This window comes from Pygocentrus nattereri, chromosome 9 (genome assembly GCF_015220715.1).
Source record: "Pygocentrus nattereri isolate fPygNat1 chromosome 9, fPygNat1.pri, whole genome shotgun sequence".
Classification (NCBI taxonomy): domain Eukaryota; kingdom Metazoa; phylum Chordata; class Actinopteri; order Characiformes; family Serrasalmidae; genus Pygocentrus; species Pygocentrus nattereri.
The window spans coordinates 35,136,327-35,153,745 of NC_051219.1; the positions used below are offsets into that span (position 1 = coordinate 35,136,327).

Here is a 17,419-nt window from a genome sequence, read left to right on the forward strand (position 1 = left end):
GTTAATAAGATAAGAGACCTGCTGCGGCGGCTCAGGAATGCGCCTCTAATTAAAGTAATTTATTACATCTCAAAGAAACATGTACTTGTTTGACACAACAAAGCTTTGTAGAAAAGCACACAGACTGCTTTGCTTAATAAAAACACATGCATTTCAGGAGACATCACTGCACATCAGCACATCCTACTCGTATCTAAACAATGCATTTAGAAGTTCAACTGTACCTTAAAGGGGAATTCTATCAAATTTTCAAAATTTGTGCATAATTCAATAACTAAAATGTAAAGAAAGTGTTTTCCTTTCTACATTCTATATCAAAAATATGTTCACAAATATGTCTCACAACCCACGTAGGTTCACTGGTCATTTTGGATAGTAAAAAAATAAATAAATAGCTGACTGAATTCTGCAGAAACCTTGAAAACTGGTGGACTTCCCCTTTGAGACCAAAAGCATTTCTGTACAATTTCCTGCTTGTCAGATATTTGCTATACACAGACATCAGGCCAAGCTTCAAGCTTTTTTTGCTAGATCATAGCAACGGAACTTAGTCATCACAAAAGACTCAAAGTTTTATGACTCATCACAGACGTTCTCCACAATTTTGTCCTTCATTTGTAGCTTACTGTTAAACACCATCACAGCTTTCTTCTCTCCTTCAGCTCCTGCGCTTCTTCGGTATGAGAGGTGGAGGCGTGTGGTTGGGAATCGTATGAGGTACCTTTGCAGGCTTGGAAAACAACAAGACAAAAACAAAGAGTAAAGCAGCTTTCTGCATTAGCAAAATGAACACCACAGTTCCAAAAAGAACCTATGAGTATGAAGAAACCCATTTAAGGAAGCTCCACATAATTTAAAGGTTCTAGGAAGCTGAGGTAAACTATTTACATGTTTGAATGTGCCACAAAGTGTTCTTTGATCAAGGCCATGTAAGAGCTACTTCGGCTTCCCTAAAGAACCATGTTTGAAAAAGAAATGTGAAGAAACTTGAAAAAAAATGTTAAGAACTTTCATAAAATGTAAAGGTTCATTTCCAATTTACAGGCTGATCTAAGAAACTTTGCATTATGTGTTTATTAATTATTGTTTTTTAAACACCTCATTTACAAAGCTGATTCACCAAAGCACTAAACATCGAAAGGTTCTTTAGGGAACCAAAAGCGGCCATTCTTTTGCAGGTGTTCTTAACCTGGGGGTCATGATGTAGACCCAAGACATACCTTTTCAAACTGAAATTTCATTTTGATAAGCGTACACAAGCTCTGCTGAATGGCCCCACCTACAGGCAGTGGAAGACTATGAATTTCTACTGTGTGAGCTCGTTACTGAAGGAAGGTCTTGAAGCATTTTTTCAGTGCCAGGCTAAATATTTTTGGTTTTTAGCAAAGTGCTAGCCAAGGACTGCAAGCTTACTATTTAATTCTTCTGTAATTTCTTTAATGTTTATCCTGGTGTGTGGGGCAGGTAGACTGAAAGAGGCAGGTGGCAAAGAAGGGGTCATGGAATACTTTTTAACCCCACCAAAATAAGGTGACACAAGGAAGAATCCGTGTTCTATGGCATTGCACAAAGAATTCTTTTGCCAGGACTCAAAGAGTGTATACTGATCGTTTAGTTCATCAAACACACACTTTAGGGAACCAAAAGTCTACTTGTTCTATGGCAGGGCTGCCCAACGTGGGCCTGTGTGGATGTTTGATTTGCCCAGCTAGAAAGTTACTCTAACCCCATCTCTTCTATCAGAACAGACATTTTTATACATAACTATTATTTTTCTTCAAATTGTGTTTAAAGTAATATAAGTATAGTGTCACTTTACATAAATAAGGTAAATAAAAAGGTTTAATTTATTGTAATGTTTTGTCTTTTTGGCCCTCAGCCCACCTGAGAAAGTTTAGGCACCCCTATCCTAGGGCATCACTCAAAGGTCATTTTATGGCACTTTTTTGTTCTTTGAAGGTAGTTAAATTGTTCCCCTCCCCCCTCTAATGTCTACTCATTGTCATACCTAAAATAAGGAAAGGGAGTATTCATACCTGCTGTAACTGGAAGATCCAGCTTTGATAATCCTCTGGATAAGTACATGAGACCAGAAAGGGTTCCATTAAATCCCCTTAAATAAATTCAGAAATCAAACAATTAATGAATCCTACCTATGCTGTAGCTTCAGCACAATAATTCTTAATCTCCCTTGTGGGTTCTTCACACTGCAAATGTTGTGTTCTCCTCCTAACACACCTGATTCAACTTATCCAAGTAATATCTATCAGCTAATCTAGCTCAGAGAAGGAAAGAAAGCATAGACCTCAGAGCATGAGGTCCACAAAGCTGGCCCTAAGAAATACTGCATTTACATCTAACTAAGACCAAATTACTTCAAAACTACTGAGTATCAAAACATTTCTGCCATTCAGTACCAAATTTCAAAATCCATGTGTTCAGTCTATCAGCAACCATGAGCCAATAACATGTCTGTTCCAAAATCTGGACTACTGAGCATCCAAGTCAGGCATTTCAAATTGGGGAGACTCCAGACCAAAGCGCTGTGGACATCAACGTTCACCCTCATCTAACGCTCTGTTAGTTCCTGAAGGCCTTGCTAATTAGCTGATGAGCTGAATCAGGTGTGTTTAATGAGACAGTGTGCTGAAGTCTGCAGTGTTTTAGCTCGCAAAGACTGAAGTCTGACATGAGTGGGCTAAGATATTCTGCAAGTATTTTATTAAAGATGAATTCCACTCATTTTTTATGAATTTCTACACAATTACATTGTTAAAATACAAACAGCCATTCAGAGTGATTTTATGTGGAATCTCATTCTACAGAAAGTCAGGAATGTTGGTGGTGATAGGAACCAGACATCAAGGCACCGAGAGGCAAAATACAGAGGCATAATACACAGAGTATTATAAGGCAAATTAGATCCCAAAAAACTGATCTACCACTTTCAAATCTACCACCATCAGGTTCACCAGTCGTTTTGGATGGCAAATAAAAAGGCTATATTTGTGTTCATGATCAGACATCGTGATCTCTGGTTCTCACCACCACCACCCGCAAATCAGCTCTTAGGGTTTCTCTACAATGCATAATTTCACATCTAACAACTCAAGGGGTGTTTACATCCCAGTAATTAAATTATGCAGAAATTTGGTAAAATCAGTGGAATTTCCCTTTGCACGCAAGCACACACACACACTATATATATATATATATATATATATATATATATATATATAAAATAATGCATATATATTCCATCACTCAACACTCACTTCTCATTTCTTCTTTTAGTTGCACTCATTCTCAGATGGTATTTTGAAAAAAGCATTGGTCTGGAAATTGGTATTGGTGTCAATATTGATAAAAAAACGAAATACCCAGGGGTATATGGTGCAGACAAGGTGCACCTTTAAAGAGCACCATCAGTTCTGCCACACATGTTGATAAGTACTGCTGTACTGTACTGCTAATGTGGAAAACTGACTCAATGGTGATTGGCTGCTCCTCCAATTACAGCTTAACAGCAACAGGTGCTTTGAATGAAGGCTGTAGATGCTGTGAAGTCTTTTATGTCCTGCTTTTAAGCAAAGACTGCAGTGAGCCATTACTTTATAGTAACTTTTCTAGAAACGCACAGAATGCCTCGGCCGCAAATTATCACCTGGCTTGAAAGAATGCGCCAGGCTGAGAAGAGTAACGTCCTTCTGATGTCACAGAAAAAGTGCTATAAGCCGCTTTACTGGAAGAGTCGTTCCTACCTGGGCTTGCTGGCATGCATTATTCTAGACTCTCCTGACAAGAAGCTCTCAACTTCTCAAGTAACACCAGCTTTGTTCATTTGTGGTACTTCTGTCTGAGATATTTGTATGTCTCATTAGTATAATTTTGTTTTTCATTAATCTCATGTCTTTAGATATTAGATAAAATGATGGCTTTTATGGCAGCTGACAGTAAAAGAATTGAGAAGCCTGTGAAAACCTGCTTATCATCTCACAAGTGTTTTGTAAAGGTGAGTCACAAACTTTCAGAGAGAACTTCTAGTCATCTGACTTGAGACCATAACTCACTTGGTTGTTCACTACTGTTGCAGGATTGTGCACTATTTATTATTATTTATTATTACTAATTATTACTATTTCATCCATTATTGTTTCACTTTTGAGTCATTCTATAGAAGTGGTTCAGAACATTGTCCCTGGTAGTAAACATGTTTAAAAATGTATAAATTGAAAAACATGCCATGATTAATACTTAGCAACACAACTGTCTTATTTTAGTAAATATTTGATACTATTTTGAGAATTTTAATGTGCATGTTATTTTAACTGAAACTATGCTGTGCTAAATTGTGCAGTCACTGCTGAACTGAATCAGCACATGGCCACACCCCTAAACATGTGACCAGGAAAAACCTTTTCTTCCATCTTGACCTTGTGGTGATTAGGTAGCTCAGTACCAAATGGCATCCTAAGCCCTGCTGGCCTCCTCAAAGTCATTGAGTGAGTCAATTTGCACATCTACCATACCTGAATTCAGATTACAGCCATAATGCAGCTGAATAATGGGTTAAATTAATAAATAAATGCATTTCTAGTCCTGCAGTGAGGGCACTAGTAAGCACAAATTTAAAGGCAAAATGAGAAATGGGGGAAATCTAATGGCCTTTTGCATCAGGGTTTCTATGACTGTGTCCAAAACCGCACACTACCATACTAAAAAGTTCACAGCCAGTCGTGCTTTCAGCAGTGTAGTATTAATGTTAGTAGTATGTGGTTTTTGATGCAGCTGATGTCTTAATATTTAGAAATAAAATGGTAACAAAGTTGGAAAATCCATATATTAAAGTGTCACTACTGAGCACCTTATTACTGTAACAAAGTGCAAGATTTCCTAGTTGCAGAGAAAAAATGTAAAATCGATTGCTGCAAGTTCATTGCCATGTACTTGTTTACAAAAAAGAGCAAAATTGGGCCAAAGCAAACTTTTGTCTGTGTGGCACTTTTGTTGGTGACAATTAATTGCTAACTCATTTATTTAAAAAAAGATGCAACTATGATTATTTTTAATAGTTGACCTCTAATGAATGAAAAACTGGATTGTGTTAGAAAAACTGACAAATGATAAATATTGCAGATTGCATTCAGAAAATAGCACAGGAAAATATTAACCAACTGGCCTAAAACTAAGACATTAGTGTATGCTCAATAAATTTCTAAATATTTGTCAATATGAAAATGGTAGAGATTTTTAAAGGAAAATGCATTTAACATTTTTCTAACCCCCAGTTTGAACCACTTCTGTAGAATGAATCCTATATGCTAACAATTATCTGTGGACTTATCAAATTGTTTTTGAATTTAATTGTATGTAGTCATTAATTCAGTCCGTCAGCGTTTATATTTTTAGTTTCTATTTATTCAAATGTATGTTACTTAATGTCCTTGCGTTGCATTGTTGCACATGAGAGTTTCACTCTTGTACTATCAAGGCTTGAGTGTCATCTAGTTTTCAGACCCCCAATGTCCAAGTGGTATGGATCTCTGGACACTGGATAAGAGAAGAATGACCAAAAATATGAAGGATCATGTCAAAGCAACGCTTCAAATGTTTCCTGGATTTTCCTCTAAAGTAAGTGTGAAATGCAACAATGGAAGAGAACCTGGCCTCACTAACACAGTAAATGGATGCTTTATGCCTGTGGATAAACAAGTATCACAGGAGCTTCAAGACTTTAAACTCTTCCTGAAGAGATGTTCAACCACGGAGTGGCAGATTGTAGCGCTGCCAACCAGAGCTGACCGCTATAATCAAACATCAGTGGACTGGTCTAATCTGGCACTCAAGTCTGTGGTTCAGTACAGCGGCCCTTTCTCCACAGAATCCCTCATAAAGGAAGATGGACCTCAGCCCTACCATAATCCCAGAAATGTGGCCACTGTGTTTGAAGGATTCCCTTTGGAAACTGCACACTCAAGTTGTTCCAGAACTCCAGAGATGTAGTAAAGGTGCTGAATTAAGGAGGGCCTGTTTAGACTAGTTGGTCTTTGGTATTTTATCTGCAGAAGCACTGTTTTAATGTGGTCAGGAATAATCCGTTAACAGCATAAAAGATTTGGGAACTGGCTATATTGTTGCTTTTTCTAGCCAATATGAGGCACTTGGATAAAAAGCTGCTCATTTTGTTAGGAAACAAACTGAAAACTTGTGTTAAATTTCAGTGTAAATATTTTGGTGTGCTGTGATTTAACTTTGCTGTGATTTCATACTTGCTGTGCACTGTGTGGACACTTTGTGTACTTTGTCATGTAGTTTGTCTTAAAATAAATATTACTAATATTGAATTAGAACTAATTAATGAAAAATGAACATCTATTGTACTGTGCAAAAGTGAGACCCTTCATTTAATTTTCAGTCAAAATGGCTGCTAAGTTTATTCCTTTTTCAGCATCAAGAAAAAAGCAGAGTCCTGAGAACTCCAACAGTTACTTTGTTTAATTTGCAAATGTTCTCACTTTTACTTGCCCTTTTCTCAGTGATGGCTTGTTGACAGCTACACATTCTTTCAGATCCATAGCAGGGAGTTGTCTTCTCACAATGTAAGGATAAATAAAAACTTTTTTTTTTTTTTTTTTTGGTGGTGTACCAGACCTTCCATGGTTAAGTCTCATCTCTATAATCATTTTATTTTAACCACAGTACTAGAAACATCTGCCTTTTTCCTTCTTTATGCAAGTGGATTATCCTTCATCTGACCACCTGAGAAATGAGTACTTGGCAGTACTGTCTGAGTTTTTAGAAAGGTCATTATTAAACATACCTGTGAGTTCAAATTCAAGTCTCCCAGGCAGGGCAGATCGCTCCAAAGCTGTAATGCTTTTTCGTGGAAGACGACCCTACAATATAAACGGTGAATTGATGTTACTGGTAACAGAATAATTACTATTGACTCTTAAATAACTGGCTCTTATCACTTTCATAAACCAAAATGAGGAGGTATTTGTTTAGTTTAATGGCACTATAGAGAAAGTAGACCTCCAATTATGTGGTCTACAGTATGGTAATGACCCAAGAAAGGGACCAACAAGTTCAGTCTTTCCATACAGTGCTGGAATTTTTGTTTTTCCTCATTTGCAATACTTGACTACAGAATGTTACAAGAGACTCGTTTTTCTTGAAACTCCATCATCCAGATTCTTTTACCTCATATTTTACATGAACCCGTTGAGAGTCCACAGACAGAATTAGGAGGTCCGAAGGAAAGAGCACAAGAAGACGCTCCTGAGATCCCTGTAAAAAGTCAAAAGAGTCATTTCATTTCTCTATAATTTTTGCTGTGAACCAATGCATGTGCATTGTTCTGATGCCTTGGACTCACGTGTGTCTGCAAGTTGCTGACATTGACCAGTGACAGGTACAGTGGCTGGCCCATGTGTTGAATAGGAGTCCCCTCCCATTGCCAGATTGGAGACCTCAGTAAGTACCTCTTCAGCTCCTCCCTCTTCCAGCTCTCATTACATGGTAACTTGAATAGTGAAAATGCAGTTTTGAGTTTAAACCTAATTATTTGTCTTGTAAAGATACAGGGGTGAAGAAATTCAGAAATGGATATTGTTTGTTTATTTTGATGACCTCTTGATCATATTCAAACTGTCAACATCTCGTGAAACCCAACTGACTGACAGCGTTAGTTTGACTTTTTTTTTTAGGGTTGGGGAAACATAAGAGAAACAACATTAAGATGTAAATTAAGTAATTCGCATTGATTTCATGTGAAATTTACCATTCTAGAGAAACTTGGGTCAGATTTCTTCACAGCAGAGGTGACCAAGACCTGACATCTGAAGTGTTTAACACCTAAATGCTCACAGGAAATGTTTAGCGGTGTTTTTTTTCCCTTTCTTTTCAGATTTACAATTTTCTACTTTTGTCAATATCACATAATATTCAGAAGACACATCTGATTGGCCATTACAAAGGTAAAATGGATATTTTTGCATTGTGGACGCCCCTGGTTCCTATCACCATAGTCAAAAAATGGCTCTTGACCCACTCTTTACACTGTTTACACTTCCATGACTGAGTTATGCAGAAATTATAAAAAAATCTGGTGCCTTTGAGGTGAATTTAGTAGATATTAAGTTAAATGTCAGTGGAAATGTGAGCACCTGCAAAGTATCCACAGTGGGCTTTCAAAAAGCACTGCCTTAAATTTGTTCCATCTTTCTCTAGCTGTGTAAAAATCAACATGAATGTGGTTTACATGACCAAATCAAAAAAATATCCAAAGTTATTTTCACAACCATAATGAAGCTTTTGCTGTAGGTGCAGTGAGATTATATTTTATCCTGACATTCACCATTTGCCCTCATGGTGGTGCATTTTAGCTAAGTATTGGTATCAACCTGACAAAACAAAAAACAGACACTGGGAGGCCTATAAGCTCTTAGCGGTCTTCGGTTTGGTCAGTGGGTGCATTAATGCCAATCATGTATATGTAAGCATTCAAAATGATTAATACATTAATAAAGAACTTCGAGCAAAAGGATTTCAGATGCTTATTTTTTTACCAATGATGATTCTCTGACGTTGTCATTAATAACTGTTACCTACATTCACAGTACATAGTTCAGAGAGTGTGGGTTTGTGGTGCATGTGCTGTACCAGGTAGGAGAGGGCACTGTGAGAGGGGCTGATCTGCTGCCTGAGAGATTTGTATCTCCTGTCCTCTATGTTCTCTATCCAGCACTTTCTGTCAGCAGCATTAGCACAGATGAAAATCTTTGAGTCCACCATGGGCCCTGCAAAGTCAAACAGAAGAATCAAGTCAATACATCACTCATTCCTAATAGCACTAAGTGATTATGTAAAATATGGGTTATTCCACGTCAATACATCTGTCTTTTATGTGGCTGAGGTTGTCTTGGATTTCTAAGCAAAAATTCAAGCATTTTAACTTAATGTAACATAACGTAATTTGTGAAAACCCACTGCCACCTGGGTGACGTGCAGCGACACAACACTGCCACCTGGTAGAGGACTTCTTTGTCTCCAGTAGCAATATATCAAACTATTGATGCGTGTTTAAATAATTACCATAATAATATTGACTATATCAAGATACCAAATGATTTAGCAAAATAATGCCTTAGTATACCAAAATAATTATTTATCTTCTTGAAATTGAAACTTGGCTCATTAGTTCAACCTAATGACTGACTTTCTTAAAATTAAGATACTATATTGAGATATTAAGTCAACATTTCAAGGACATGAGTAATTGTCAAAACAAGTCATTACTTTGCGGTACTAAGCCAATATTTTGAGAAAGTAATTTCAAGAAAATGTCATAATTAGTAAGCAGACAGTATATCAAAATTTTTGGAGGAAATAAATAGGTCAATTTTTTGAGGAAACAGGATTTTCTTTTGAGATACCAAGTCCATATTTTGGCTGCTGGCAGAAACAGAGTAGGACACAAAAACTTTTTCTCTACCATCTTGCAGAATCTACACCACTAACCCAATTAAGCAAATAGATTAAAAAATTGATGGTATATACAGAGGGTAGAGAGATTGCTATCAATGTGTGTCTGTATTGGACCAATATCAGCAGAAAATCCTAGATTAAATATCAGAGGATCATAAAGAATTAATGTAATCTAATCTAAAGAGCATGCAAAACCATGTGAAGTGATGTTAGCTGTGTATTTCTTCCTGTGGGGTAGTGCCATGTTAGAAGTTGACACCTTAATTTTAGATGTTTATCTTAAGCGACAAGCATCAGTTACAACAGCCACATTTAAAGCTTAGAGGTTTTTAAAGAAGAAACGGTGAATCAGTATTGCCTCATGTTCAAGGTTTCAATACTGGTAGTGGTAAAAGAAAAAGTGGTCCTGTGCTCTCTAGTGACCTGCCCGATCTTTGGTCAGCTGGTCTGAAATACTCATACAGCTCTGTTTTTTTTTTGCGGTGGGTTTTTAGCTTTTTGTTTTTACCTTGCATTATTTGATAGTATGTAACTGTTTTTTTCCCCCACAGGAAGCATTTCTGACTGCAAAAAAAGACTAACTCACCACTAATCTCGAACGTGTGTGGTGCAGTAGAGTCCTGTTGAGAAATCACTCGTACCTCAATTGCTGACAGAGGAAGAATGCCCTGCAAAGACATACTGCATGCTCACATGTGCTCAACTAGGCAAACTGTGAAGTAGAAATGAACAGACTCCATTAAAATGCTCTGTTTGTGTACAAAGAGAAATTACCTCATAGATGAAATCATGGTTTGAGTTGTCCAGAGCAAGGATTAATAAATGAAAGGAGAACAGAACCAGATATCTTTCACTCATCACCTGTTGGGGAAAAATATGATTCATGTATGAGTGAACAATATGAGTCACATGCTTATTTAGGTCATCGAACTCATGATCCATTTAGGCCAGGAAACCAAAGAGAGGTGAGTAGTTTGAGCTGTATGACCATCACACAAGTCCCTAAAAAAAGCACAAATCATGACTACTGGTCCATACTGAATGGTATTCATATCATACCTCACCAATGAGTGCTTTGAGCACATTATTGCTCATACGCTACAGTTTCAAACCTCATTTTGTCTCATCAGTAATTGTTTATTGACAAATTTATTCCTGTATTCTTGGTGTTGGGTTCCTTTTTGTTACCTTTGTGTAGCCGTTGTGTAAAGATACGAGCGAGGAGTATATTATGTCTCCATAGGAGTGAGGCGCTCGGCCCTCCCAGTCTCTGACGGGATGAGTGTACAGCCTTTGGTGTAGCTCACCCTTAGTCCACCCCCACAGCACCACCTTGCAAGCAACAAATACAGCAAATCAGACACACATACATGTAAAAGTAAGATCATGTTGTTACCCTATTTGCTTCTTCATTTAGCACCTACACGCATACTGAATGTATGCAGTGAAGTAGCACCGTTTTAGCTCAGGTAGCATATACTGTCATACCAGTCATGCTACATGAATGTACTAAAATAAAAGTCATACTTGCGAGTTCCTCTTCTGAGTAGACTCTCTTGAAGAGACAGGATCTGGGACCTTAAATGAAAAATGAAGAGTATATAATTAGACTGTTTAATAAATTTGGTTATATATAGCACAATATAATCATTTCACTTGAAAAGGATACACAGTAACATGGTTGCATTCAATATTTATATTTGTTTTTCCATCCATCCATCCATCCATTTTCCAAGCCACTTCTCCGTCAGGGTCGCGGGGGGGTGCTGGAGCCTATCCCAGCAGTCATCGGGCGGAAGGCGGGATACACCCTGGACAGGTCGCCAGTTATTTTGTTTTTATCATTATTATTTTCATTCTTATTGCAAGGATCTCCATCATCCTGCTTTTATTTAAGTTCCAGTTCAAAATGGCCCTTAAGTACAACTTATTTTTCAGGAGATATAGTATTTCTTATGAGATTAGATATAAGATAATGAACTTGCATAAGGAAGGGGGGGTGCCCACTCACAACATGACAAAAAAAAGACTTCCTAAAACTAATGTTTAAAGGCTATTATAACACTGGGAGTAAGCAGGACTCCTAAGACCAGTGCAACAGCCTGTAGACGACCAAACCTATCATATAAACAGAGAAAATGAAGCTCCACTCTGGCTTCAGATCTTTAAAAACACAGGTGTTTCTGTCCATCCTCTACTGTGAATACTCAATGCTATGAGTCTGAGAGTCTGTTCAGCTGTCAAGAAGAAAAGTAAACGGACAATAAAGAAAAACTGTAAATCAAACAAAGAGGCTGCTGGAGTCTGCATAACAATGTACTGTCCACAGCAGAGAACAGACACTCGGGTTGTGAGAAAACGCAACCAGCTTCTAGGACTGAACTTTGGAGGTGTGGGAAAACAACCCTGCAGATTTCCTAAAAAAAACTGAGCCCAAATCTCCTGAAAAGAATGGAAGCTGTAGTAAAGGCAAAGGGTGGCCACACTAAATACTGAATGTAAAGTAGTAAAAGTAAAAGTAGTAATGAGTTGTTGAAACGTGTATAGTAAATGTCTATTTATGAGTTCAACTCATGAACAGGTAAAGAAACAAAAGAAAAACAGGTGTTCAGTGGATTCTGCAGCGGCTTTTCAAAATTGCCCAGTTATTTTTGGCACAATAAAATTATACTAGGTTAACTATAAAGAGTTCACAGTAGCACGTTAGCATTCGGCTGTTATTTAAGCCCAACATCTTAACTGTGTCATTAAATATGTATTTATTAATACATATTATTTGCAGTAAACGACAAAATAAGTGATTAATGAATGGTTATTGAACTTTAATTAGAGACGGACTAGCTAAAAACAAAAGGTTTATAAATCTGCTTTTCCCCCTCACCGACAGCCCAATGTTACCTCCTGCTTGAGATGCCTCAGAGACGGACAGCGAGGCGGTGGAGGAGCCTCTTCTGTCTCGCTCCTCGTTGAAACTTGGAGCTTACTCTCCCCCAGAGTCCACACCCTGAAACATCAGGTAAAATGCTCATGCATGTCTTTGGGCAGCAGTTCAGTGAAAAAAAGCTAACGTGCGCAACCACAAATCATCAGCAGTAGCCATGTTAGCTAATAGGTGGCTAGCCGCTAGCTTCCCTTCATTGTAAGCCAAGTTAGCATATTTGGTCTGACTGTTCCTTCACTGCAGTTCCTCAAAATGTTTTGACCTAAAAGAGCCAAATAAGAAAGCTGGTATCAAGCTGGAACCCAAGCAGAAAAGTGTTAAGAAATAGCTAAGCGCGGTTGTAGTAACGTTAGCTAGAATGCTCACTCCCATGTTAGCATGACAGCGTTAACTTATCCAGGTAACTAGCTAGCTGTCAGGTAAAGAGCAGTAAGGAAATATTGTTTACATTTTGTACGGAATGGAAAGCCAAACCTCGAAAAATATTAATAAAAAAAGCTGTACGGTCTTTAAAATTCACTGGCTCCTCACTTGGCTATTTTTGTCCTTTCATAATACTAACGTCAGCTCTCGTTCCCTGTTTTGATTGTTTGGATATGTACGTTAATGTGCAAGTGAAGGTTTGTTAGGTTTATTTTGGCGTGTTCTGCACAAGTTTAGACTTTCAGCCTATAAAAAATACGCGATTTTCAGTGCATTGAAACTTTGACGTCTGTGTTTTTGTCAGTCTGAGAATAATATGAAGAAGATGAAATGTATTCATCCATCTGCAATTACGACAAAGCTTCAGTTCTTAGCTCTGAGTATTAAAATGGTTCAGTTCTTATTGGTCAGTCCTGAATATTGTATACATGCGGGATGGAACGATTCTGAACCTGCTGCCGCTGCTGTTGGAGCAAGCTGTTGAACTCGGTTACTAATGTAACAAAACTCACTTTTCATTTGACAGTTAACACTTTTAACACACGTTAATAACAAAATTATGATCGTGTTCTTTGGTGGTGTTCTTATTAGTGTCCCAGATTGTTTGTGATTGAATAAAGTCCAGAAATATTTCCCTGTTTTTTTGCTTATTCACTCTACAAAACAAAGCAAAAAACAGCCTATGAACTGAACCATGGCTCAGAAATCAAGGTCTGAACCAAACTGATTTGGAGAACCGTCACACCTCTAGCATCAAAACAGAAAGCAGTGTCGTGCTGTCTTCAAGTCGTGGCAGAAGTATTGTATTTATGAGATGAGTCCATATTGAACGTCACCACTGTGTCGTATTTATTAATAGGAACTCTGTTTTTTTGGACTGGCTGTATTTCACTGATTCTGCAGCCACACATAAATACTGCAGATTAAAATCATCCACACACCAAAATACTGTGATGCTTCTAACTGAATAAGAACATTATTAATCTCATTAACATCCTCTGCTTCTCACTTTGGTGCAGTAACACAAAATAAATTAGTAACAGAAAAACAAAAGTGAAAACATTATTTACGGTGTGTCTATCAAAGAAAATCATTGAAGTTAAATCTTTTACACAATCACCTCGAAGTCGGAAGGAGGAGCAACTGCTGAGTTTTGGCTCGCTGTGAAAGATGGCTTCAGTGTGCATAAGTACATGGCAAAAACTTGACCTGTATTGTTGTTGTTGTTGTTGTTGTTGTTAACTTAAAATAAGACTTTAGTGTGAAAAGGTCATACTGCCGCACGTCGCTCATTCTCTGGCAAACAGTACAAACGCCCACATTGCATTACACAACTAGAGATGTTATAAATGACCTCAAAATAACAGCACAATAGATTTACTAACATCGAAAGCTGAAAGTAGCTCCTGATTTAGGTGCCTTTTTGTTCGTTCTGTGTTTGCGTGCTAATTTGATCGCTTTACCACTGGAGATATTATCAGCTACCCTGGGACGCTGCCACATTTACCACAGTCCAACATCCTGAATTTGCATTGACAAAAATGATGTGTTAGTTAGAAACTCACTTTCATGTTATCATTATTTTAACATGTTATGTGCCAAGAAAGTGTAACTAAAACAAGAAAATGTGAATATACTGCATGTAGTTTGTGTTACAAGTAACACAAAATGAGTTTTTTCTATTTGGACATATTAAGTGTTGTTTTTAACTCCTCTAGCGTCAGAGTTGTTGTCTTTTGTTTGTGCAGGAAATTAAGCAACAGTGTTAAAACAGACCAAAAGCAGGCTGGAACTGTTACTAATGATGGAGAGTCCTAAAAATGTACTTCAAGCAATTAAATTGATTTTCTTCAAGTCAGATGATTTTTAAAAAATAAAATAAAGCAAAGCAAAAAAGAAAAACAGTTCCTATGAACAAAAATAATGTTCTTCATCATCTAAAATTGATCAAAAACTTTAAAGTTCTGCCTTTTCTGTTTTTACAGTGGGTTTTTATGAAATGCCATTTGCTAACTTGCTGTCTCATCCCCAGTTACTCCCTTCCCCCCTGGCCACCTCTGCAGCAGCCTTGTTTGCCCTGCCAAGCGAGCGTCCAGACATAAGCAGATTACGGTGGGAGGTGAGTTGGGGGCAGACACTGTCCATCTGACCCTCCATATTTCCATATCCTAACCAATGATTACTATCTCTCCTTTCCTGAATCTTCACAGTGTAAATGTTTTCACTTTGATACTTTGCGCACATCATCAAAATACTATCACTGTTTTTTTCCCATTTATACATGTATTTATTTATTTATTACACCATATAAAAATACCAGCATCCCTTAACTTTGTGTATGCATTTCATCAACCAATAGAATTTTTTTTTTTTTGCATAATATAATATTTTTCTTCTCTGATAAAGTTGCCATTCCTTTGATTTAAGGTTTTGTTACAACAGCAATGTTGTGTGCTTGTGTTCCCGCTGTATATCCGTGTCTATTGGGTGTGGGCTTTTTGGAGGGATGCTGCCAGTCGATGTCTGTCACTCTAGCAGTTTGGACACATGCGGTATTTGAGCCTTTGATTACCTCCCTCCCTAATCCCTGCAGTTTCCTAATGAGAGGATTGAGCCCAGCCCTGTGCAAGACACCAGACTGCTCAAACATGCTTTACTCTTTCAATTAGACTTACTGCATTAGTGCTGCTTCATTTATTGCACAAGAGGCTCTAATTAGATCTGTAACAGCATGGCTCCTATCTGTCCACAGGAAACACACAACTCTTTGGGGTGGATAAAACAGCTCAAAATTGCCGTATTTTGCCTCACATTAAATGGCACTGATTTTATCTCTTTCAGGGCACCAAAATGATGTCCTACTGCAAAATGGTGTTGAAATCTGCTGAAATGGTGAAAGGCTTTAGAATTTTAACCCTCCCTTGTTGCATGATTTGTTGCCTCCCTTGAGTTGCATGGTACCTTTTGATGCCTGTTCTAAAGTTTAGACATTTCAGCAAACGTTCAAAATACCTTTTATTACTCTTTACATGTCCTCGATATATTTAATTTAGAACACTTAGTGTTGATTCCGTCACAATCATAGAATAACATAACAGAACAACCAATGTTGGCAAATAGTTCTTCCAGAGTACTGAAGTCATGTATGCATCATTTGAGTATGCCTTTTTTTTTTAATCTGAATAAATCTGGACACAGCTAGTCCTTCTATAAAAACCTCATTGGTCTTGAAGGTGACCAAACATTTTCCAAACAAGTTTGAAAGCAGGAAGTGCTCTTGTATGGCAGACAAGCTTTTTGACAAGCATGGATAAAAAAATACTGTTAATTTACAAACATTTGGGACCAAAGCATCGTTCTTACCCTGCCCCGTCGATCTCTAGGAGTTCAATTTCATCTGGGCCCACCTCGTCAATGCCTGTGGTTATCGGAGTCACGCTACAGCATCCCATGTCTGCCGAGCTCACAATCTCCTCTGTTCTCCTCTAGTCTTTTCCACTCACCAGTGGTCCAGCGGTCCCTCCCTGTGGCTACACACTGAGGGCCATCTGCCCCTGTGCCCCACTCACCCCAACAACCTGCCCTGCACCCTGACCCAAACACAGCCACACGCTCAGACCTTCAGGGGTGGGGTGAAGGGGGGACGCAACAACACAGCACTATAGAGAGATAAAGAGAAAGCAAGACAGCGTGGAAGGCAGAGACATGGCAAAAAGAAATGCTTGTCTTAAAGCCTTCTAGTGGTCCAGCAAAACGGGGAAGAATGAGGAAAGTGTTGAGAAGCTCTCAGGAAAACATAAGGCTACAAAGAGAATCAAGCAGGCATACTCTGTATTGCAAGAGACATGTGCTGCGCTCTTTCTTCCTGTCAGTTTGAGCTGTGACGCAGCTGTGGCCAAGACAACTTCCTCAGTTTCACCCTGAGCTGCCTAACTGCTGCCTCTTGGTGAGGGCAATACAAATGAAACTATTAATTACATCTAGCTTGACACACGGAGGAGATCTAGAAGCAATACTGCTGGAGTACTACCCAGATAAGATGATTACACGTTGAGGAGCCCATATACAAACAGTAGTAGTCACAACACCAAACCACAAATTGAAGTGAGGTGTGTGTTTATAGTGAGGAATGGTACACAGTATTCATCTGAACTTGGGGTTAACACTTAACGTATTTGTTGCTCGAAAACACTGGTGGGTGGCCGCATGACTGATATGATGTAGTCCACTAACTTGTTCAGTGGTATTACACTCTCAGTATGTTTTATTTGACCTTTTTTGACCTTTCTAGGTTTCTAAAACATAAGAATCCGTTGAAAGGATTTTTTTAGAGTGCCAAAAATGGTTCTTCTATGACATTGCGCAAGGAATGCTTTTTAGCACCTTTATGTTTTGAGGGTGAACATTTCATTGTTCTGAGAACATCAACAAATTCTTTAATTAATTTGCAGATTTTCTTTATTTAGAAGCATGAATAGAAACACATGGAGCTTGATTTTCTCCTATCTCTCAAAGATGAATGCTTGTTGTTAGGAGTCCCATTTTCTCTGTATCTCTGAACAACTT

At 38.1% G+C, this 17,419-nt stretch overlaps 2 protein-coding genes across 3 annotated transcripts; one reads left to right on the forward strand and one right to left on the reverse strand.

The window, feature by feature from the left end:
- Positions 1 to 31: 31 nt before the first annotated feature.
- LOC108434181 lies at positions 32 to 16,743 on the reverse strand. Its single transcript, XM_017709147.2, has 12 exons — positions 16,217 to 16,743; positions 12,388 to 12,493; positions 11,017 to 11,067; positions 10,678 to 10,821; positions 10,264 to 10,350; positions 10,076 to 10,157; positions 8,665 to 8,801; positions 7,379 to 7,525; positions 7,204 to 7,290; positions 6,821 to 6,896; positions 2,037 to 2,113; positions 32 to 730 (listed from the first exon to the last, which is right to left on the reverse strand). Exons 1-12 carry the CDS (start codon positions 16,303 to 16,305, stop codon positions 659 to 661), a joined length of 1,155 nt encoding a protein of 384 aa, XP_017564636.1. The 5' UTR covers positions 16,306 to 16,743; the 3' UTR covers positions 32 to 658.
- On the forward strand, positions 3,611 to 6,344 carry LOC108434189. Of its 2 annotated transcripts, none has more exons than XM_037541595.1 (3): positions 3,611 to 3,821; positions 3,917 to 4,012; positions 5,492 to 6,344. In XM_037541595.1, exons 1-3 carry the CDS (start codon positions 3,642 to 3,644, stop codon positions 5,495 to 5,497), a joined length of 282 nt encoding a protein of 93 aa, XP_037397492.1. In that variant the 5' UTR covers positions 3,611 to 3,641; the 3' UTR covers positions 5,498 to 6,344. The 2 variants fall into 2 exon arrangements, with proteins under 2 accessions (XP_037397492.1, XP_017564643.1); XM_017709154.2 differs by having other exon boundaries at positions 5,509 to 6,344.
- Positions 16,744 to 17,419: the final 676 nt, after the last annotated feature.